Consider the following 22,408-nt stretch of genomic DNA (forward strand, 5'->3'; position numbering starts at 1 on the left):
CCGCTATGTTTCGACTTCCCCAGTTTTCGACATTCAGATTTGACTCAAGGGGCTTACAAGGTGAAGAAAAGATGTGAAAGGTTGTTGCAAGTAATCATTCTTACGTGTACAAGAGGTTATGCTGGGTGGGACTTTGCGGCGGTTATGGTCGTGATCGCGTTTGAGAATTTTGAGTGAGCCTACGATTGGTGTATATCGATATAGCCATCTCTCTAGCCAAACCTTTCCTTTGCAATTGCTTTCAACATCGCCATTGTCTTGTCCTCCTTTGCTCTGTGCTCTGCCATCTTCTCCTCCCATTCCGCTGCTCGCGCGCGGTTCAGTTCTTCTCTCCTGATCTCGCGCTCCGTCTTCTTGCGCTCGTCTGCTTTCTTGCGCGCCTTGAATGCATCCGCGTCGTCACCTAAGAGATCTCCGTCACCTACTTCCTCAGCTCCAGGCGATTTTGCTTCCCGGAACGACCGATTGGCTGCTGTGGTCTCTCTCTTCTTTTCAAGTTGTCGCTCGCGACTGCCCGGGTCTGCTCGTGGGACGAGTTCTTCCAACCGCTCCTTTTGTGCTGCGCGGTCTTGTTTGCGAGCGTAGCGGAGGTCGGCCATTCGACCTTGGGCTTCCTCTGCACTCATTTCTGTCGTGGGTGTTAGCTTAAATCCCAGCACTTGTCTAAGTCGATGTACCATCACGGAGCCTAAGATCTTGTCTTGAGGGGAGTGCAGGGCCGTAAGTGCGATTGTTGTTGTAGTCCTCGTCTGGCAGCGCAGGTCCGATATCGCTATCATCGCTTTCCTCGGGAGCCGCGTGAGCGTTCTTGAGGCTAATGGGAGGAGATTCTCGGGAGTTTCGTGATGCTGCTTCTGCTTCCGCTCCTGCAGATGCATTCGCTTTCGCATGGGTCTCTGGATCATACCATCCTTCTGCTAATACATTCGAATTCCTCCCCACGTCAGCCTAACAATTTCTCCTGTTGTACTATACACTGCTGTGCTGCTCACCATTTCTTTACGAAGCTCTTCCATCGGCCCCTCACCTCCTGTTCTGGTAGATCCTCTATCAGGAGCTGCTTCTGTACGTCCAGGTAGAGTGCAAACACATTCCTGTACTTTATGAAGTCATCCTTTGAAATTGGACTGGCTCTAAGAGGGAGCTGTACTGCGATTACGGGAGAAGAGCGCTTTCGTTTGCGGTCATGGCGGCTGTGGTGGCTGTGATGCTTTGAGGAATGCCGGCGCGGCGACGTTGATCGGTCTCTATGGCTTCGGTGGCGGTGGGAACTTCGATGAGGCGACCGAGAGCGTGATCTGGATCGTGAAGGCATCGTATGTGCAGGCTATTGGAATCTGGCGCATTGTTGCCATAAAGATCTCCCTTCTACTTGACATATGCTGCACGAGCTCTGATTGGCTCTAGATTGTGCGCACCTACCAACTAGAGATTTTAGTCCGAATCAAAAACATCATGAGAACTTAATAGTGCTGTCCCAACGTACTTTTACTACACCTAGGTGATCTTCTAGATACGTTTAAAGTCAGGTTTGCTACGCGTTGCGCCACGTCGATAGAATGACCCGCAAAATGCTCCAAGGACAAGCTACAAGTATTGCATTTCAACATAGTAATTCATTGTATTTACAGGCCAAACTCCCATATTGCTATCAAGTTGCGCCAAGCACTACCTTCGACGTTTCAAGGAAGGGCGAACTGATCGAAGAACTTCATTACAATGTCGCTAGCTTGTATATGAGTTGGCAACTCCGGAATAGACAGCTGAGAGAAGTTTGGCTCAGTATCAGCCCAACAGTGTCCTGTATCAAGGTCAGATATGTACAGCGTAATGTCAATCTCACCTACCCATTGAATCTATCTTCCAGTGCTGCAGAACTCCTTGAAGCCCATCGCATGTCCACATTAGATGGTGCACGTCGCCATCAAAACTGTCCTCCTGCTTTTGTCCTGTACAGGCATTGCGGATTGCCCATGAACTGAGCCTGGTAACTGTCAGCGCGATCTACAAACACGAGTCAATAGTATACCAATCTGGGATAGATGGTTCGGCCCCTCCTTCTCCCTGTTGTGTACCAGCGTATGGCACAGACTTGTCGTTCCCGCCGTGGATCTCAAGGATAGGTATTGGGCTTCTTGCTGGAGTACACCCATTATCAGGACCGTTCAGATCCGTGTAGTAGCTCCCGCTTCCAGGGGCAAATGCAGCAAACTTTGAGCCCGTACTGCTGCAAGCAATCGTGTTCACAAATCCGCCTCCGTTAGAGATGCCAGTTGCATAAACCCGCCTCTCGTCGACGCAGAAGTTGCCCATGACATCTGCCAATACGTCTTCGATAAATTGCAAGTCCTCTCCAACTGTAGCATTTGCATAGCTTGGACCTGCCCAATTCCCATCAGCGCCAGTAGGGTATACCATGATCTTGGATCCCGAGAAGCGTGCTTCCGACATCTTACTGTCGGCCTCGAAGAAGAACCCTATGCTGGACGATCCATGGAAGCCCATCACTACAGGATAAGCTCTATTTGCGTCATAGTCGATCGGAAGATGAATTGAGTATTTACGGTCGCGACTGCCGGACTGGAGGCCTCTGTACTGAGTGACACCGAGGTAGAAATGTGACTGGCCGCATCCCTTGCTGGCGCTACGGATCAGAGCCTCTTGCTGAGGAAAAGCGTTTGTTGCACTATACAGCAGACAGCTAGTAATCCAGCCTTGCCACTTCATATTGTCTCTCTCGTTGACCCTCGAACTAATGTCTTATGGAAGTAGGTAGAATCAAGCCTAAGCACTGAATGTAGGAAGTCTCGGATGCTTGACGAAGAAGAACAGCAAGAGGTCAAGGCTGCGAAGGTCACGAAAGCGACAGGACATATTGGAATATAAAGAATGTGATACCTACCACTGTATTGGGAAGGTAGTCCATTGGCGTTGCTGAGACCGTCGACCACTTGTTCGTATGGCGATCTGATTGGCTGAGAGGAAATGATCTAGTCGCAAACGTCATGCTCTTCTTTCACCAACTTCATGATCTGTACACTGCGTAAGCCTGTCCGTCGGATAGGGAGATGTACTCTGCTAGAATTGATCTAGACGCATGTCTCAAATCTTACCTCCCTGTAACACCTGACAGGTCGACCATGGCATGGAGAGTTTTTGGACCTCCGTCAGATCCTCCCCTACATCTCAATTAGCGAGACCTGATATCATGATGATCACATGCAACATCGGTCGTCAATCTACGACCACTCACTCGCAGAGCAGGAACGTTAGAGATATTGCCACTACTGAAGATAAACCTGTCTTCCAGTATAACACTTCCGAGTTCGGAAGTATCCTGTGTACATACGGCCATACGCACAACAATACGCATAGACCAAAGTCAAGGCTGCAGTAACCCATCAGGACACCACACACCCTCATACGAAGTTGGATACTTCGCACGGTTCCACTAAGATGTCTCTGAAGCACGGGTCTCCTACGTTTAGTAAAAGTAAGATGTTCCAGGAAGTTTTCCAAGAACACCACAAAATCGAAGTCACTTCCAGCGCCTGACGAGTCGCAAAAGACGGGGCGCAGAGGTAGGTTTATCCTCCCTCCCACATCAAGTAGGTGACGGACTCATTGAGCATGCCAAGAAGCAAGAAGGATGCTCCATGATTTGGAACGAAAGTCTCGATGGTAGCCCTATCTGGTATGGGAGTTTCAAACACAATACGGGAAGCTGTTGAAGTACTTCGAAAAAAACAATCCGCTCAGTCACACTGTCGCATCAGACAAAAGACGTCACAGGAGCCTGCGAAATGCCCTGAACCCCTTTACTTCACTCAAATAGGTCGAGTCGAATACACAGATGACTACTAAGGACATTAAATCAGTGGTCACGATTTGTTTCTCTTAGGCGTCTTTCGCCGTTGCTTACTTAGTTTGAGTGTTCGATTTCTGTTAATGGTTTTCTTCGATTTAGCGTGATATGTCTGATTTCCAACATCAGCTTGTTCGGCGCCTCCTTGAAGACTCCCGAACGGCAAGGTACGTGTATATTTTGTTCCTTTTGCTCATGAACACATATCTCTTTTCAAGACTCCAAATACGCTTATAGTATGTCTCGTAATACCAGGATGATGCCTTAGAAGTGACAGTGACATGCTCTTGAATTCCGTTGTACTGTAAATGAGTTTGTTTGAACTTGAAGAATGCGATTGAGTTCATCAAGGGTTTGTTCTCCTAAGATTAATATTTGTTACTTACGCGAAGAAGCTGTTTAGACAGCACCAGAGGTCTCTTTCTCTGTTCGGAGTGTGAAGGCGGTAGTTCCCAGGAGCGAGTTACATGTGAAGTCTCATGCTAATATATTCTACCTCGATTTTCTTGCCGTCAAACTTGTTATTATCCTTTTCCATTCACATGCACTGCTTGATACAAGAAGAGGCTATGTACTCTCTAATTCTCTTCTCTAGCATCTATAACTCCCTCTCTACCTCCAACTTGCGAACCTGCGCCTCAACCCTGTTTCTCTGCTTCCCATAGATTTTTCAAGCTTGTTCCATATTATGTAAAGATATGGATATATTAAGAAGCTTACAGTCCATTTCAGGAATCAGGTACCCAGTTGGAAGCCAGATTCTTTATGACTTGTGCATGTGGGAGTTTCTTGTTGGCCTCTCTTGGTCTGACTGATGACCGAACAGAACTTGAAGCAGAAGATGATAAGGGAGAAGAAAGGCGGAAGTCTGTAGAGCTTGTAGCAAATCATGCCAAATATTCAAAGCACGAAGCCCGAACAAGTTTAAGCACGGTGGTATGACTTAGTGTGCAAAGAGTGATCGCTGAGGAGACTATAGGGATGACTTGGTTAGAGCTGATTATTCAAATTAGTGTGTTATACTAATCGATGCATGAGACCTGTGTGAAGGTGAATGAGTGCCAATAGCATAAGTGTTTCATGGTCTAGGAAGTCAAATTTTCACGAAATAAACATACCGCGATTATCTGCATACTCACTGGTGAGTGCAGTGATCACAATAAGCGTTACGGAAGGTATAGTGTACAAGGCGTATTCAAAACATACTAGAGTGAAACATCAAGCAGTTTACAAACCATTGTGGTCGAAACATTATATTTCACATCACCCTCGTTTCACCGCACGCAAGCTGACACCCCAGTCTATACTCGCCCAAATGCGTATCAATACTGGCAGACAGCATCGGTGAAGGGGAAATAATTTCAATGAACCATGTTCAACGCGCGCAAGTAGGGACTGTTAACAAGGTCGAAAGATATTGTTCAACATAAAGCTCATATCTACACTATCCGGGTCATTAGTGGGACTTCGTCACATGTATAGCGCCAACGACTCATAGATCACCAGAGAAGATCGCTGTCGACAGGAAGGTCTAGCTATTTGTCGCGTTGATAAGACTCAACTTCAGAGTTTTATGGACTAGAGCAAGAGGCTCCCCTAACTAGTATAATTCACCACAAATTAGGAGAAAAGAGAGCATCCGTAAGCCAAATGACATACTGACCCTTGCTCTCAGATAAATCATGGGCCTGTCAAGTGGCATGGTATCAGATAACCCACAGCAAGACACGGCCGAATCTCTCCGCCAACGCCTAACCCAAACTTTCAGCGAAAAGATCATCGAGTCAGCCCTCGGCGAGATAGCTCTATATCTCTATAACAATGGAGTGTCCGTTACACTCATTACGGTGGGCGGCATCGTGGACATGAAACATCTCAAGAGTTGGCAAACAATGAACGAAGGCATTCTCTTTGGAAATGATATCAGCGTCAAGCACACCCGGACACTAGTCAAAGAGGCACGAGACATTGTAGTCGCAAAAAGCCCCGTCATGCTGGGCACTGAATGGTTCAACGTGGAGAACTACTTCTGGCTGGCACCAAAGCTATGCCACGAGCTCACGGCAGAAGCTGTAGCGCAGGATATTGTAGTATACGATAACCCAGGTCTTAAGATACTGGCTGCGCCGTGGGAGCATGCATTCGCTGTGAAGGTGTCTCGACTGCTGGGGAACCAAGAAGGGGCGAACCAGCGCGCTTACTATGAGCTGCATGACTCTGTGCAGTATTTGAAAGAGATCCTGAAAAAGAAAGGCCATGCGCGCATCTCGTTGGCGGTTGTTATGTCGTGGTCTAGCAAGTTTGGTCTACGTACGTGCCGCGAATATCTGATCGATGTTGTGGATCAGGAGTACTGGAGGCAGTTTGGGCAAAATGCTATGTTTTGAGATTGTAATTCAGACCAGATCTTAAGTATTTCCACTTACGAGATGTTCGTGGAAGTGTTGCTGATGATGAACAAGATAGCAGATAGCGAGCTGCTCTGTCGTAGCCAAGAAATAAAAGGGTGGTTCTGGATCGCATGGCTTCCGCTTAATAGAAGAGTCTTATTTCTCATGGGTAGTGTACACGTCACTCTGCAACGAGAGACTCACACAATACATGCAGTATGAAGTTTGTCATCGACGTGCCTGGGAGCGCCGTTAGGCAGCATGCGACATATGTCCTGTGCTTGTTTTGGTTTTTTGAAGTGGTCATCGTCTACAGTGGTGGGTGAGCAACATAGAACATCGCCTGCTTGAGCTGATGAGGGGAGACACTTCCTGGAGTGGATTTTATAAAGTTGAGATGATGCAGTAGCAGAACGGCTTAGGTTCCGAGTGATGACGGTTATAGGGTTTGCTTCTCTATCGACGCTTAATTACTAACTAGTTGACTTGGGTTCTTAGCAAGTGTAGTCGGTATATATGCGCTCGCTGATCAAATATGTATAGAAGTTGATTTTTGCAACTCATAGCTGGACCCATAGTTCAGTGGTAGAATATCTGATTCCAGTTGCGGGTTTCCAGAAGGTCAAGCGTTCGACTCGCTTTGGGTTCATTTTTGTTTTTCCTTTTCAAGGTATCTTTGAGTGCGCTCATTACGTAAACGATAACCACAGTACATTTAGAATAAGTAAAGCCTCAGAACACTACAATTTCTTTATACGGTTTGAATTAGTATAATCCTCTCCAGTCCTTCAGTACATATGACCAGTAGTCGTCCGCCCGTTATAGCTACGTGACGCGTACCGTTGCATTTAGTTTAGCTATGCCGAGTATAATGATATGATTAGGTGGTCTTAGCACCCTAAGATATTAAATTGAATCTAGATCTACGCGACTTGTAAAGTCGAAGCTTTATCGTAGTGGAGTTATAAGTCCTTACTACCGATTAAAACTTTATAAGTCTAGCGACCGCCTGGAGTATGGCATACTCAACGTTGCAAAGAATCAAACGTTCCTTATTATCTAAGATCATTTCTATTCTCCTACTCTCCTATAAGGAAATTCGATGAAGAGTTGAAAGCTTTTGGAAGTACTGGAGCACCAGCGTCCAGAGTGTGTGTCTGCTACTATATCCACGAAGAACTTTTGGGTCAGTTTGTTCAGAAGTTGGATTCTTGCATCTGGACGGTAAATATCACGTTCGTTGATCTCGGTCTGCGCTATGATACTACCACAGTCCAAGCCCAGCGCGATATGAGCTCTGTCCAGACACAACTAGCTTTGGAGGTGGAGTGAAGTAGTTATACATCTCGAACCTCGCCACGGGAGAAATCTACCATGACCGTGATGCATACGGCGACTACCGTGAAGCTGCCTAGCGGCACGTGAAGAAGGTTGTGCATCGATTTCCGAAATTGCTTCCTCTGATAGTAAGACATACTTGTTGCTCATCTAGAGAAGCATTAGGTCTGCATTCAATGATATCGTCCATAAGAAATATAACGCATATCATGACTCGTATTATTTCCGCACAATGACCTCCCTTGCATGAATGTAGCGACGTATCGCCATGTCGTTTTGACGCCGTAAATGCTGGAATTATGTATTATATGAGACGTATCGCATGGTGTCTTCTCATCTTCTCGATCTTTCATGACTGCTCTTGCTGTACAGTTTGCTGATTCCATCGTTAGTAAGGTCGCATAACCAGGACTGCCATATGCACGTACCACCAACCAATCCATACCTTCGTCCACACCTCTTCCATCGATTGCACTACAAGCAACGATACTCCAGTTCCGATCTTTTAATTCTCCCAGCTTCAACGCTTCGCTTATCTCACCCGCTCCTTTTGCGCCGGGTTGGTCTTGTTTATTCGCAAATACCAGTAACGCCGCATCTCTCAGCTCTTCTTCATTCAGCATGGCCGCTAACTCCTCACTCGCTGTGTTCAATCGCTCTATGTCTGTGGAATCGATGACGAATATTACGGCTGCGGTGTTTGCGTAGTAGCACCGCCAGTATGGCCTGATTGAAGTTTGCCCTCCAAGATCCCACACGTTAAAATTTAGGTTCTTGTATGTGACGGATTCGACATTGAAGCCGATTGTGGGAATTGTGGTTACGACTTCGCCAATTTTAAGACGGTAGAGAAGAGTCGTTTTACCAGCGTTATCCTGGAAGGTGGAGTTAGCACCCAGTCTAATAGCCTTGGAGCCTTGCAAGAGGGAACCGGCATTCGTGGCTTTACTGTGTTCAGAATGCCACTGAGAGGGTACTAACCAGTCCTAAAATCAATATGCGAATCTCCTTTTTCGACCATAACAGCGCTGTGAACTTTGATATCATGCCACCCATCTTGTATGTTCGTTCGACCACTTGCTCGAAAGTTTTGCTTGCGAATGATGCTCAGGGGCGTAGATGTGGCTGTTGACGTTAATGTCAATAGTAAGAGGAACAGTTACGGCAGAGGTCGCTGATAGACTCTTTAGATGAGGCGCTGAGTAGGGAAAGCAAAGAACGAAAAGACAGCTAGCCTATGTAAACACTAGGTCGCTGACAAAAGTAAAGACAGGTACTAAGTACGGGACGTAGCAGTGGTCGCGTGGAGTTCGAGGCGGACCTGGAACGTCCACGTGCGACAACCCTTCTGCCTCAGGCACAAAGACCTTCAATTCAGTACACCAATAGTAATTCATTGAGATTATATTCCCTTCCTATGTATATGTGCTACATGTACAAAAACCATGACAAGTATGTAAAGTAACTCATAGCTTCGCAAAGACAGTCGTGACTTCACCACTCATGTCCACCAACGTGCTCTTGTTCCGCAACCAGGCTTCAATTCCTTTCCTACCATTTTCAACACCAACACCGCTCATTTTCCAACCGCCTACGCTCATTTCTGCTGGTGATTCTCCCCAGGTATTTATCCAGGTTATGCCAGCCTGTAACTTCGAAATAACCTTGTGCGCTGCGTTCAGATCGTTCGAGAATACACCGGCAGCAAGACCCATCTCTGTTGAGTTTGCCCTTTTAATCACTTCGTCAACACTCTTGTACGTCAGGATGCTCATAACGGGTCCAAATATCTCCTCTTGAACGATCTTCATATCATCTGTACAATCTGTAAACACCGTGGGCTGGACCCAATAGCCCTTTTGGTAGTTCTGGCTAACTGCTTGAGGTAAAGTAAGTGGTTCCGAGCCACCATAGATCAGCGTCGCCTTGTCAGTCTGAATACCATGCTTGATATAGCCCTTGACCTTCTCCCAGTGCACTCTGCTGACGAGTGGTCCGAAGTTTGTGGTCATATCACTAAGGTCGCCGGCACGAATGTACTTCATCTTCCCCAGAAGGATTTTCTCGAAATCAGCCTTCTTTTGCTCTTGTACAAATACCCGAGTACCATTCGTGCAAACCTGGCCGGTGCTGAAGAAGTTTGCCATCATAGCCCCATCCACAGCTTTCTCGAGATCGGCGTCCGGGAGAATGACAATGGGCGATTTACCTCCAAGCTCCATCGTCACATACTTCATGTTACCAGCAGCGGATCCTGCGACCTTTTGTCCAGTGCTGACTTGACCTGTAAATGAGACTTTGGCGATGCTCGGATGCTGGATAAGATAAGCTCCGACTTCTCCGGATCCTTGGACGATATTGAAGACACCAGGTGGGACACCAGCCTCAGTGTATATCTCAGCGAGAGTGTTCGCATGCAGCGGAGTGAATTCAGAAGGCTTGTAAACCATCGTATTCCCTGCTGCCAGACAAGGTGCTGATTTCCATAGCGCTCTAGTACCCATTAGATCTCGAAAGCCGTGCCTGAATTCAGCTGTTCTTACATTTGAATCGGGTAGTTCCAAGCTCCAATACCTGCACATACACCCAATGGTTCTTTCTTTGTATATACCCAAGCATCTTCTCGTAGCTGAGTAGTTTCGCCATTAAGCCCGCCACCACCAATCATATTTGCAAAGTACTCTAAAACATCGGCACCAGTCACGACATCGACGGTACTGGTTTCACTGAAAGGCTTCCCAGTGTCGTCTGTTTCGACCTTTGCGATCTGATCATTCCGCTCTCTAAGGATTAATGCAGCTTTCTGCAGTATGCGCGCGCGCTGAACGTATGTTGTGCTTGACCATGACGCGAAAGCTTTCTGGGCAGAAGCAATGGCAGCGTCTATGTCACCCGTAGAGGAAGTCTCGATCGCACCATTGGGCTGCGCTGTTGCAGGGTTGATTGACTGGAATGTCTGCTTTGAGGTGGCCCATTGTCGCTTGCCATCATAATACAGCGATTGAGTAGCGTACGTCATCTTGATGAAGGTCCAAAGCCAGAAATGTTCAATGAAGTGAGCACCAGATCCGACCTAGGTGAGTACTTCAGTATTTTGGCCCCGGGACCAGTTGATGATGGAAGTGCTTGATTGCAAGCTCATCTAATTATGGATGGATCAAGGATTGCCTGTTCGGGCGGGGATTTCCGCGTTACGCCAAGCATTTACAGTGTTCAGGTGGCCGCCCCGGGCCCACAGATGAGATCACGACGTTCTTATGTAATATCAAGTGCAACTTTTCGGACTGTTCATTCTTCAACGCAGTGATCGTCCAACTCATGCGAGCTCGCCCTTCTTGTATGGAAATTGCGCTCTGAAATGTTCCGCAATCTGCGTCCGTGTCGCCACCCAGACACCCTCCTTGGCAGCAATGTACTCAACGAACTTCTTCAATGCGGAGAAGCGTGACGGCTTGCCAATACATCTACAGTGGAGTCCAATTGTCATCATTTTAGGCATACCCTCTTGTCCCTCTTCATACAAGATATCGAATGCACCCTTAGCTGTTAGAGGTAGGGTATAGTCTAGGGTGCAGAACTAACCTTGACATGATCATAGAAATCGTTCGGAGCACCGAAACCCGTCGGCACGTTGAACTTATAGTCTTACACGCATTGCTTTCAGTATCATGATTATCTGTCAAATAAGGGCGACCGTAACACATACCGTTGCAATCATAGCTGTAAGGAACCATCAACATTCCTTCAGGCTTCGCTTCATCTTTTTCTGCCGGAACGTCGACCCAGTAGGGTATGTCGTCAGCATAGGAGTCGGATTCCCACAGTAGAGGCAGCCCCATCTCCTTGTATACATCCCAAACAAGAGCATGTGATCTGGGCGAGAGTCGTCCATAGTACCATCCCTTCGGATACACACCAGAAACATCCTTAATGACTTCGATTCCTTTACGAATGTAATCTTTTTCTTGCTCTGCGGGCATTTTGTGATAGTCAATCCAACGGTAGGCGTGCGAAGCGATATCATGACCGTTCTCAACTGATGATTTAGCCACAGCTGGGTTCTTTTCAATAGCCTGTCCAACAGCGTACAGAGTGTATTTCATTTTATATTTGTTGAACAGGCGGAACAGCCTCCAGACACCACTGCGAGAGCCATAGTTGTACTCGGATTCAATATTCACAGCGCGCTCTTGCATATGAGGCTGGCCACCTACGGCTGTCAGTCATTCACAGGTAGAATCATGCACTCCTTACCTGAAGCTTCCCACAAATGTGTCTCCGAATGAACATCACCATTTAGCACAGTATGCTCTGCACCTTCTTCATAATTGATCACGAAAGACACTGCGATCTTTGCATTGTTTGGCCACCTAGGATTATGCGATTTCTCTCCATAGCCAACAAGATCACGTGGGAAGTCGTAATGCTCGTCCCATTCGAAAGGCTTCATGTTGGCGGCAGTAGCACCAAGTTTGTATGGTATTGAAATGCGAACCTCATCTGAGAGATGGGCTGACAAGAACTTCCTGAGCCTACTTATACTGCTCTCAATTCACTTGAGCTACCTGACAACAACTTCCGCACCTTGCCTTGTCACAATTGTGATACGTCTTTACCAAGTATGATCGGGATTGGCATCATATTCCGATAATGCGTCAATGAGACACTATCACCAGGCCGGTATGAAGGTCTGGCGGGGCTGGGGAGTGTTGATAAGGGCGTGGGTCCATAATGCCGGGGCTTTGTTGCCTTCGGACAGTCCGACAACATTGGAAGCGCGACTCGTAGAGCATTACCCGTAATCAAATTTGACAGAGCCATGAGTCTCATTATCTATTGAAGACATAGGGTGAGACACAGCGACAAGATGATGTTAATGGGATAACGGAAGAATAAGAGACAGGACAGGATTTCTAACTAAGACCAAAGGAAGCTAAGAACGCCACGTGGATCCATGTGTTAGCAATGCCCGCGTTTTTCACCTCCATCTCAACGTAAGTCTTGTACAGAGACAATCTAAGCTCTTGGCATACTGATCATTATCAGAGACATTACTGGATACTGATCGTATTGTGGATTGGAGTGTTCTGATATTGCTATCGAGCTCGAAGGGCTTCTGACTACGAGCCGCCAGTAGATCTCAAAAGATTATCACGCAGGGGTATTCATCGCGTCTTACTATCAAAACAGGTCAGGACAATTTGTCTCAAGGACTGTATTGCTGTAGCAAGTGTCCCTTAGTCACTAGGGACTACGATCATCGAGCCATCCGGATGGACCCCAGACAGCGACGCTACTGTGGAGACAAGCGCCCTGGAAGCAGGTGCCGAAATAGTAGGAACAACGAATTGCGAGAACTGGCATTAATTCACCTCTTCGCTCAGTAGTGCCCACGGTATTGTCGAGATCCCGCACGCGTCCGGTCATTTCGCAGGAGGAAGCACATTTGGCGCTGCTGCTCTCGTTACAGCGGGCCTGGTGGACATAGCCATTGGTGCAGATCAGGGGAGCACTATCTGCATTCCAGCTTCGCTTCGTGGATGTAAGTCACTCCCAGCACGAGATCCTAGTAGTATACTGATTAAAATTGTAGGTGTTGGCTTAAAGCCCACTTATGGACTAGTGCCTTACACGGGATCTGCATCAAATGAACAATCATGTGGGACCCTTAGTATTGGACGTTCTGGACATTTCTTGGCGCTTAAATGCTATCTCAAGTTACGATGGTATCGATGACCGTACCCTAGCGGCCCAAGCACGGCTCGGTCGAGTTTGCGAAGGTCTCTCTCGTATCCAATGCAAGCGATCTCACGGTCTTCAAGATCGGCATCCTAATCGAAGGATGCAGTGGACATAGACTATAGATATACGGTTGTAAAAACCGCACAGAAGTTACAAAGTCTTGGTGCAATTAGGCCATCGAATAACGTGTTTCGGGAACCCAAACACTGAATAGTCCCAGTGGCAGACGAGGATAATTTTAAAGGGTATGATGCTCTGATCACTGCAATTACCAGCTTCGTAGCCCTCAGGTATGGTAGACCTTGCACACAAACTGCAACAATTGCCCCTATGTTCGGCTTGATTGCAACTACTGCCATATTTGAATACAACCAGGCAGCAAGCCAGCTATCAGCATACCCGTGAGATATCTATCCGCCGAAGAAGAGAGGATATCATGCTTCCTGACGGTATGCAGATCATAAGTGGCTTATGGAAAGATAGCAAGGCTCTATGAGCTCACGAGCGGGAGACGGAATTCGATTGGAACGAAACTAAACCATAGCTAATAATGCGATAGGCATCAGTCTCTCCCATGAAAAATCAGACGGCCCAGAAAGACCCCTGACTATATCCGTTATACCACGACACTTGAGGTATTTTCTCACCAGACCGGTATCATCTGCAAGTTCATTATCATATACGAAAGTCTGGATGTGACGAACATCTGGAGATTCCAATGCGGAGTACCTAGGTGGATCAAGCAAGGATGAAGATAAGCCACCCTCGCCTGAACCGTTCTCGGTCAGGAATACTCCGGTCATGCATACCTATCTCGACTGCTGAGTCGTCATGAATCTTCCTATCTTCAGTGATACAAGTGACGATCGAGACTCGACGACTCGACGCCACCTTGATAGGCTTCCAAGATAGCTCTATGATACGGACTGGAACTGGAACCCCCAAATTGTTTTCTTGTTATCAGCTTCTAGCATATGGCTCCTGGCAACTTTGGATGTCTTGCGGGCAGAACAGGCCATTCCTCGCTCAACATAATATTCGCCTTCAAGAATAACACTAAGCCATAAGCATATCCTTTGCTTGACACCTCTTTCCTTACCTGACATGAAGAAGTTTTCTATGCGCAGCATAAAGCGTGCAGTGGCAACAGACAATGAGATGACATACTCGTCCAAGTGGATCAATCATGATCTTGTGCCTTCACCGCCTGAGCGACGAACATGGACTTGGATATCTATGAGTTTATATTGGTGGAGTGTATGAAACCTAAAATTTTCAGTTGAGCTGCAGCTAACGTGTTTAAGGGAGCCTTCAATACGAATCAATGGTCCAGTGGATCAGCCTTGATAAGTGTTGGTCTTACTCTGTCGCAAGCTGTCGGCGCAGCCATCATTGGACATCTGATCTCTTCAGGAGTCGCGCTATCCATGGGACGTCCTGGTGCTACATATCACATTGGTTATCCTGTCATCGCTCGCGGTGTATTCGGCATGTATGGAGCCTACTTCTTCGTTGCCCTCAGAGCATGCGTTGCCATTGTCTGGTACGGCGTACAAAGTTTCTACGGTGGCAAGCTGCTCAGTGTCGCTATACGCTGCGTATTTGCTAGCCACTGGCAAAATATCCCGAATTCCCTGCCTGAAAGTTCTGGGACAAATTCGAGGGAGCTTCTTGCTTTCTTCCTGTTTTGGCTCATCCAGTTTCCCTTTCAGTTCGTACATCCAACAAGAATTAGGCATCTTTTCACTGTCTCGAGCTGTGTAGTGCCTGTGGCCTGCATCGGCCTATTTGCATGGTGTGTAAATTATGGTGGTGGACTCCATGCTAACGAGCTGGGCGTCACTACACAAGTGAGTGGAGGTGCGCTTGGATGGGCATTCATGACGGGCATCAATTCCGTGATGGGCACTCTCTCACCACTTTTGGTCAATCAGCCAGACTTCACACGTTACTGCAAGAAGCCCAAGGACGCCAGTTGGCCGCAAGCCGCGTCTATCTTCTTTAGTAAGACTTTAATGCTCTTCCTTGGGTGCGGAGCAACGGCTGCGACGCAGGCAAAGTTTGGGACGGCATTTTGGAATCAATGGGATTTGCTGTCGGCTATTCTGGACAGGTTTTGGGGTCCAGCGGCGCGGGCGGGCTGCTTCTTTGCCTCAATAGGATTTTGCCTCAGTATTCTCACCACTAATTTTGCAGGTAAGCATCTCGACCTGAGAGTTCCAATTAAGTACTAACAAAGTTGTGTAGCGAACAGCATGCCATTCGGATCTGATGTCACAGGTCTGCTACCAGAATACATTACCATCAAGCGAGGACAAGTGATCTGCAGTATCCTTGGAATTGCTGTCGTACCTTGGGAGCTACTTAGGAGCGCACAGGGTTTTCTAACGTTCCTCGGTTCTTACTCAATATTCATGGCACCTTTGTGCGCAATCATCATCTGCGACTACTTCATCATCAAACGTGGGAATATTCACGTTCTATCGCTATATGATCCGACCCCTGGAAGTCTATACTATAATATCAAAGGCTGGAACTTCATTGCCACGGGATGCTGGGTCACTGCTATGCTTTTGGGGCTGCCTGGACTGATAGGTGCGTACGACCCCCAGCTTGTCTCCGAAATTGCTGTGCACATGTATCAGACCGGCTGGCTCATTACATTCGTTGCTGGATTTGTATTCTACTTCGTCATGGCTGGATTCGTGTTTCCACCTAGAGTACTCCCGGAGAGGTCTGCAGGTCCTTTTGTTGAGATGAGGAATAGCAAGGGAAAATTGAGGTACGAAGCATTGGCTGCTACAGATGGGTATCTCGAAGGCGAATCTATTGAAGATTTACATCATAGTGTATCGAAGATCAACCGGGTGCCAGTGATCGAGCAGAAGATGTCAGAGAATTCGAGACAGAAGGAGGCTTGTGTGGCTTCAAAGGAACTCATTGTTTGATATTACCGGGTAGAGACTGTGACTGTAACCCAGGTTTTGGGTGACGGGATACTCTATAACGAATGAAGCGTTATATCTGGACATGTGACCTGCCTCAACGCCGGGAAAAACCCCCTAGACCAGCACAAGCGCCACATCCTACGAAACAGTTGTACACCCTTAATGTTAGACCTTCTTTTTATAACAGCCTTCATGACAATTGAGGTAAAGTACAAGTCTTTAGGAAAAGACCAGACTGTCAATTCGTCATTCGCATGATCTAATCGAAATGTGTAGAATATTGACTCACGATGTTTGTGCCCTTCAAATGACTCGAGACGAGATCCTGAACCTCGCCTAGGGGTGTCGTCAAGGAATCCCTTATCTGGAGGGATGGCTGTCTTGGGCGCAGCTTTACAAAACGATGTCAGCGCCGACGGTAGAACTGCAAGGACTTGAGAATGATCAATTAATGATGTGCTGATAAGAATTGGCATGGCCGAACGCCAGAACATGATGATTTTGGACGGAGTGAGCTCTTTTAATTCACATCATCCTTGCTCATGAGAAACGAGGGGTACAGATCATTCTACTATCTTATTGTGTCCCAGGATAGATTCGAACGTGATAAGTATATGGGAACTAGATGCTATTCCGTGCAATATCCAGATGACCCATCTTTATATGATTGTCGATTATTGCTGTTGGAGGCAAAAACTCACATTTCTTAGCTTACACATGGGCAACCTTAGATATCATCATAGCCGCGGGTCGCCGTCGCCTTTCGGTCATATCGCCGTCGGCTTGCTACCGGCATATCAGCCGTAATAGGCTCTGTGAAACCCTGTCGAGTCCTGAATAGCAGCGAAAACCGCTCCAGAATTTATGGGACGATATGGGCCTCCCAACAGTCCGACGAAAACGTGGCGATACGGGCACCCTTGGCTCCATGGGTCCCAACGTATGACCGTAGACCCTGATATGATGAGTCTTGGTGTTATCAAAGATCATTATGTATCTCTGATATACTGTTTCTGAAGTACTACCTGAGCCATCTATCTGAGCACTGTTGAGTTCATAATCATGGTCCAACCAAAGAACGCCGACTCGAAAATTTTCTCGCAGCTGCGCATCGCCAATGGCGATATTAAACTAAACCACAGGATCATTCTTGCACCTCTGACACGGAACAGAAATGTGCCATGCATACCCAAAGATCCGTTGGAGCCAGTCCGCACCTGGTGTCCTGATGAAGTTGTGGTGGAATATTACAGACAACGCACTACAGAAGGTGGACTACTGGTTTCGGAAGGCATCAATCCAAACCAACAAGGAGGTGGTATGCCTGGAACACCCGGTCTATGGCTGCCTGAACATATCGCTGGATGGAAGAAAGTCGTCGATGCGGTACACGCGAAGGGCGGTTATATCTATTGTCAATTGTGGCATCAGGGAAGGACTACAATCGAGCACATGACGGGAATGTGTACGGTAAGCCCATCGGGCGTAGCATGGAATGATCCTGAAGAGCTGTATCCATATCCAGTCAAGGGCTGCAGGGGCGAGGGTGAGAGTCTGAAGCTGGCGGACTATACATCGATCGAGATGACCGTCGATATGATCAAGGATACTATCAGCGACTTCTGTGAGGCCGCGAGAAGAGCTGTGGAGGAGTGCGGCTTCGATGGTGTGGAGGTCCATGGGGCGAACGGGTATGTATGTCATTCTAATGGTCTTACCTTGACCGACAGAACTGCAGATATCTCCCTGAACAATTTTTGAGTGATAATACCAATCTCCGGACTGATCATTACGGAGGAACCCCACAAAAGGCTTGCAATTTTTCGTTGGAGCTGATGGAAGGTCTTGCAGGCACTGTTGGACAACAGAAAGTAGCCATCAGACTAAGTCCTTTCGGCATGTACAACCAAATTCGAGGAACGAAGCGCATGGAAACTTTCACGCATCTTTGCAGACAGCTCAAGTCACGTCTTCCAAACATGTCATACGCATCGTTCATCGAACCACGGTATGAACAAGTCTTCAGCGCCAACGAAAAAGACGCATTTCTAAGATCTTGGGGGCTTGCGAGCGTAGATTTGTCTATATTTCGAAAGATCCTTGGTAGCACGCCGTTCCTGACTGCGGGTGGCTGGAATGACACCAATGTCAGGGGTCTTGTGGAGTCGAGCCAGTATGATGCTGTCGTTATGGGGAGATGGTTCACCAGTAATCCAGACCTTCCACAGAGGCTGTTGGAAGGGAGGCCACTGCGACAGTACGAGCGGGAGCGATTCTATGGGCCCTTTCAAGACCGAGAGCGTGGATATACAGACTACGATCCGTGGTGTCAAAACGAATCATAAGGGACTACGAGTCAAGCGGAACAAGATTGGTTCATCGGGGTCAAATCTAACGTAACAGAGACTATTAGCGTGTACAAATTACATGCCCGACAGACGGTGGAACATCTACATATATTTCCTCTTTTCCGATTCCGGTTTCCATCTCGTTACAATGTTTGCTACTTCTTCAAAACTTCAACGTCTTCGACCGTACGCGTTCTTTTTTCTGATGCGTGAAATTTGCTAGGCGATCAGGCCACTCGCCACGACTGGACCGTGTACAGGTTGTGGCCTGTCGCGGTCTCGAATTTCCCTGCTGAACGCAACGGGGTGGATAGTCCTCAGAAGCAAGCGTAGCCTTGGCTGCCTTGGATGCGGTCGGTCGTATCAGGAACGTGCTGTGCTGTGCTGTCCTGCTCTTGAGATCATGACACGTACCATGCGCTTTTGGGTCCATTAATCCATTGAGTGGAGGCAGTCGACACCGATCATATGTCAAAGAGCCCGGCGCATTGGTGGGGAGAGAGAGACATGCGGAGAGAGGCAATATCAACAGAGGAGAACATTAGCCTTCAAGAGAGTGGATCCCTCACGATCTCGGAAATTCCGAGTAAAGTCTTTCTGTTACGATATATTAATTTACAGACATCAACATTACGGCTTCCAGAATCCGTTTGCCCATTCGGAGTCAGTGGATCAGCGACCAAAGGCCAATCGCAATAAAATACAAGGGCGTATTAAGAACTCAATGTAGTATGCTAACACTGATGAGTGCGTATAGTTCGCTTACGTGAGGTGAGACCTGGCTTTTCCGAGCCACTCACACCGCCACCAAATCTCATCTCCACGGCACCCCAGAGCGGCACCCCAGAGCGGCACGTCTGGGGTTGCGGGTTATCAGAATCTGGGGTAATTTTAAAAGGGTCACCGGTCACCGATGCCACTGTGTCTCGTTGTTATATTACAATCGTGTTGGTCGCCATAATCTTTGCGCTTTGGGGCAAATCGTTGCGTCGAATGTTCCCAGCTCTACAATGTTGGCCTCATGTTTTGCTGTTTTGTTGACAGTAGCGTGCCTGCAGGGGACCGTTGTCGCCAGGCAACAGGGTGCGACGGTCATATTTAGCAATACTAATCGTTTCTTGTTCGACGTGGACGGAAAGCAAATCGATGCATATGGGGCAAAGATCAATTGTAAGCCTCTGAAAGATATTTCATAGTTCCACGCTAATAAACACCTAGATTTCAGTTAGTGATACTACCTGACAGCTTCCTATCAAATATTGACGCAAAACACTACAGATGGAAAGTACTACTTTTATGGTACTTCTTGGGCCAACCCATCAAATTTCGGCTTCAAGTTCTACTCCTCCGTTGATCTTGTGAATTGGTAATATTCTCTCGACCACATTGTGGGCCTTGGACTGATTCTGCGCGTAGGCAATATGAGAATTTTATCAATGCCACTGGGAGTGGAAGACCTCACGTCATTTACAATCAAGCGACAAAGAAGTACACACTATGGGCTGATGCCAACACCGGCCAACTTGTTCAAACGTCAGATTCTCCAGCCTCAGGCTACAGCTCTGGAAAATACGCGGATCTAGATCCCCAGTATTCGAGCTTGCATCCCGCTGATGCTGGAGTTGAATCATTTGGTATGAGAGCTACTGTATGTTTACGAGGATATCTCTGATTTTTGCAGGCGATAAAGGGTATCTCGTTTGGTCGGCCCTAAATTTTGCGGACCCGCGACAAGGGAGCATTTGGCCTCTGATCTACCAAACAATGCACATTAGCCCTCTGACAAGTGACTTTGTACGTATCCCGTACTATGAAATAACAATGCCTGTACTGACGACAGACAGACAAATACAGACACGACGAGCTACAACGTCACATCTGCGGCTTTCGACCTGGTCGATCAGCAAACCGAGTCTCCGGATCTCTTTATGCGCAATGACACTTTCTGTAAGCTAGAGTAGCTTTTCGAGGCTTCGGGCGACTCTAATCTATTGGCAGACGTGTCGGCAAGCAATTCATGTGCATTTTGCAGCGGTTCAATTGGGGTCCTCTATCGCTCAAAGTCCATTCAAGGACCCTGGCAACGGCAAATATTGTCGGGCTATTCCTGTGGCGGTCAGGTCGAAGGTATTCTGCCTCTTACTGACCCAACAACTGGAAAAGTCACGCACGTCTGGCACTCCACTACTAACCGTAAGTTTGCAGCCAGCCTATAGGAGCTGGTCTTTTGCTGAACATACTATAGCTGGTGGCCCTCGCGTTGGTCTCAATGGCCATATCTTCCAGCCTTTACAGTTCAATGCCGACGGCAGTGCAAAAGAGCTAGACTGCTCTGACGGCGCCCGTTTCAGAGTCTCGTTTACCCCAGGGACAGGTGACACAGCAAGCGGTAGCTACACAAAAGCTGTGGATAAGGCGCCACAATTTGCCAACGTAAGGACTCCAAAATGTGGTAACGTTGAAGACAATAACTGAGAATATCTGCAGTACCGTTCTGTCTGTGACTCAGACGTCTACTACACACTCCATCAGACCTGGCGTACATCAAAGTCGGGCATTCTCCAGTCTGTATCTGTCAATGTTGCGGCTGGGGGTAACAAGAACGCGCTCGATATCAAGGTCTTCCGCTTCACCAACATCCAACAGCTTCTGTCCGCAGGCTACAAGTACGAGCTTCTGGGCAGCGCCACGTTCGTTCCCAGTGCCAATCTGACGGAGGTATTCGACACAGCTACCGTGTCTGTCAACAGGGCGGTCAAGAAAGGTGACATGCTGGGCTTCAGCTTCGGAGAGAAAAACGTGCTCGGGTTTGGCCTTGGTAATTATATTCCGTACTGCCATCTAGAGTATGATCTCAACGCGGTGGAGCAGCAATGCGATCTGCAGCAACCGGTGCTGATTGAGCAGGGGAGTGGACAGAATTCTCCAAGAGGGTTAAATGGGATGGAGAGTCCGATTAAGGTGCGCAATGGAAAGGGCATGAAGTTTCACGCGAACATTGTGTAGGAGGATCAGGATGTTGGCTTGGCGAGTTTCTTTAGGGTGTCATTATGTAGTCGTTCATATATCTACGACAGGAAACTCCATCGATCCAAGCGCAAATGGAAGAAGCATCATTGTCAAGTAATCTGTTCATTATCTACGCATGATCAAGACAACTGATGAACTCTACCCAAAAGGACCTAAGTCTGGATCATGCAGACATACTCCAAACCAAAACCAGTGGAGCTAAATAGCCTTTCTCCATCCAATATTCGATTTCCACGGGTAATTTGCCAGGGCGGAGTCTTGTCAGTGTGAGTGGTTTAGGTGACTTGCATATGCGTACGTTCATCTCGGTGATTGGTGTGCTTCTCCGATGATAGTGCAAAGTTAAAGCTAATTATTGTTCGCAGAGAGCTATGTGAAACGTTCGAAAAAGTGCGTACATAGCATCCCCCATTGATCTGTGATATCTCATGCCCATGTAGCATTATCTAATGAGCTGTGTACAAAAATGGTTCTATATCCCTGGTCATTGGAGTCTTATATTGTATTGTTGATAACATGACTATCGATATGTCTCATGATCGAAGCATGTAAAACACCTGTCCACTGGGCCGGATTGTGATCTTGGGTACTAGTCTTTATACGAATTTACTTTGTACCTACATCATTCGATCGTACGCTTATACCGGTTATACTTAATGGAATATGTATAGTCAATAGATGCAATAGTAAGAGATTCAAGTTCGTAGGCCTTAAGTTTTCGAAGGCTATCGTTCGTGTGTAGACTGA

At 47.3% G+C, this 22,408-nt stretch overlaps 9 protein-coding genes and 1 non-coding gene across 10 annotated transcripts; 5 read left to right on the plus strand and 5 right to left on the minus strand.

Moving 5' to 3' along the window:
- Positions 1-83: 83 nt before the first annotated feature.
- On the minus strand, positions 84-1,344 carry EJ05DRAFT_473961 (uncharacterized protein). Its single transcript, XM_033743504.1, has 3 exons — positions 993-1,344; positions 678-934; positions 84-628 (listed from the first exon to the last, which is right to left on the minus strand). Exons 1-3 carry the CDS (start codon positions 1,313-1,315, stop codon positions 213-215), a joined length of 996 nt encoding a protein of 331 aa, XP_033603913.1. The 5' UTR covers positions 1,316-1,344; the 3' UTR covers positions 84-212.
- A 173-nt stretch (positions 1,345-1,517) lies between these two features.
- EJ05DRAFT_264925 (uncharacterized protein) lies at positions 1,518-2,872 on the minus strand. Its single transcript, XM_033740296.1, has 2 exons — positions 2,030-2,872; positions 1,518-1,984 (listed from the first exon to the last, which is right to left on the minus strand). Exons 1-2 carry the CDS (start codon positions 2,725-2,727, stop codon positions 1,840-1,842), a joined length of 843 nt encoding a protein of 280 aa, XP_033603914.1. The 5' UTR covers positions 2,728-2,872; the 3' UTR covers positions 1,518-1,839.
- Positions 2,873-5,547: 2,675 nt separating this feature from the next.
- EJ05DRAFT_524799 (uncharacterized protein) lies at positions 5,548-6,298 on the plus strand (the record flags this gene model as incomplete). The annotated part of the gene is made up of 1 exon (XM_033748827.1): positions 5,548-6,298. The coding sequence occupies one exon, from the start codon at positions 5,548-5,550 to the stop codon at positions 6,250-6,252; it is 705 nt and encodes a 234-aa protein (XP_033603915.1). The 3' UTR covers positions 6,253-6,298.
- Positions 6,299-6,823: 525 nt separating this feature from the next.
- On the plus strand, positions 6,824-6,904 carry EJ05DRAFT_t24. Its single transcript has one exon. It is a non-coding gene; the product is annotated as a tRNA-Trp (tRNA).
- A 938-nt stretch (positions 6,905-7,842) lies between these two features.
- On the minus strand, positions 7,843-8,883 carry EJ05DRAFT_264933 (ARF/SAR superfamily). Its single transcript, XM_033740297.1, has 3 exons — positions 8,575-8,883; positions 8,022-8,468; positions 7,843-7,969 (listed from the first exon to the last, which is right to left on the minus strand). The coding sequence occupies exons 1-3, from the start codon at positions 8,647-8,649 to the stop codon at positions 7,943-7,945; spliced, it is 549 nt and encodes a 182-aa protein (XP_033603916.1). The 5' UTR covers positions 8,650-8,883; the 3' UTR covers positions 7,843-7,942.
- Positions 8,884-8,973: 90 nt separating this feature from the next.
- EJ05DRAFT_449741 (betaine aldehyde dehydrogenase-like protein) lies at positions 8,974-10,786 on the minus strand. The gene is made up of 2 exons (XM_033742345.1): positions 10,137-10,786; positions 8,974-10,086 (listed from the first exon to the last, which is right to left on the minus strand). Exons 1-2 carry the CDS (start codon positions 10,610-10,612, stop codon positions 9,060-9,062), a joined length of 1,503 nt encoding a protein of 500 aa, XP_033603917.1. The 5' UTR covers positions 10,613-10,786; the 3' UTR covers positions 8,974-9,059.
- A 115-nt stretch (positions 10,787-10,901) lies between these two features.
- On the minus strand, positions 10,902-12,470 carry EJ05DRAFT_508627 (polysaccharide deacetylase). Its single transcript, XM_033748021.1, has 4 exons — positions 11,848-12,470; positions 11,300-11,803; positions 11,176-11,237; positions 10,902-11,131 (listed from the first exon to the last, which is right to left on the minus strand). Exons 1-4 carry the CDS (start codon positions 12,041-12,043, stop codon positions 10,910-10,912), a joined length of 984 nt encoding a protein of 327 aa, XP_033603918.1. The 5' UTR covers positions 12,044-12,470; the 3' UTR covers positions 10,902-10,909.
- A 2,023-nt stretch (positions 12,471-14,493) lies between these two features.
- On the plus strand, positions 14,494-16,283 carry EJ05DRAFT_435776 (NCS1 nucleoside transporter; the record flags this gene model as incomplete). The annotated part of the gene is made up of 3 exons (XM_033741711.1): positions 14,494-14,592; positions 14,640-15,531; positions 15,583-16,283. 3 exons carry the CDS (start codon positions 14,494-14,496, stop codon positions 16,281-16,283), a joined length of 1,692 nt encoding a protein of 563 aa, XP_033603919.1.
- A 1,062-nt stretch (positions 16,284-17,345) lies between these two features.
- EJ05DRAFT_536239 (FMN-linked oxidoreductase) lies at positions 17,346-18,682 on the plus strand (the record flags this gene model as incomplete). The annotated part of the gene is made up of 2 exons (XM_033749301.1): positions 17,346-17,974; positions 18,022-18,682. The coding sequence occupies 2 exons, from the start codon at positions 17,346-17,348 to the stop codon at positions 18,626-18,628; spliced, it is 1,236 nt and encodes a 411-aa protein (XP_033603920.1). The 3' UTR covers positions 18,629-18,682.
- Positions 18,683-19,460: 778 nt separating this feature from the next.
- On the plus strand, positions 19,461-21,869 carry EJ05DRAFT_473967 (uncharacterized protein). Its single transcript, XM_033743505.1, is given in 9 exon segments — positions 19,461-19,800; positions 19,818-19,824; positions 19,910-19,997; positions 20,048-20,265; positions 20,313-20,425; positions 20,476-20,578; positions 20,630-20,824; positions 20,877-21,064; positions 21,119-21,869. 9 exon segments carry the CDS (start codon positions 19,642-19,644, stop codon positions 21,635-21,637), a joined length of 1,590 nt encoding a protein of 529 aa, XP_033603921.1. The 5' UTR covers positions 19,461-19,641; the 3' UTR covers positions 21,638-21,869.
- Positions 21,870-22,408: the final 539 nt, after the last annotated feature.

This window comes from Pseudovirgaria hyperparasitica (genome assembly GCF_010093815.1).
Source record: "Pseudovirgaria hyperparasitica strain CBS 121739 unplaced genomic scaffold EJ05scaffold_3, whole genome shotgun sequence".
Lineage (NCBI taxonomy): Eukaryota > Fungi > Ascomycota > Dothideomycetes > Acrospermales > Acrospermaceae > Pseudovirgaria > Pseudovirgaria hyperparasitica.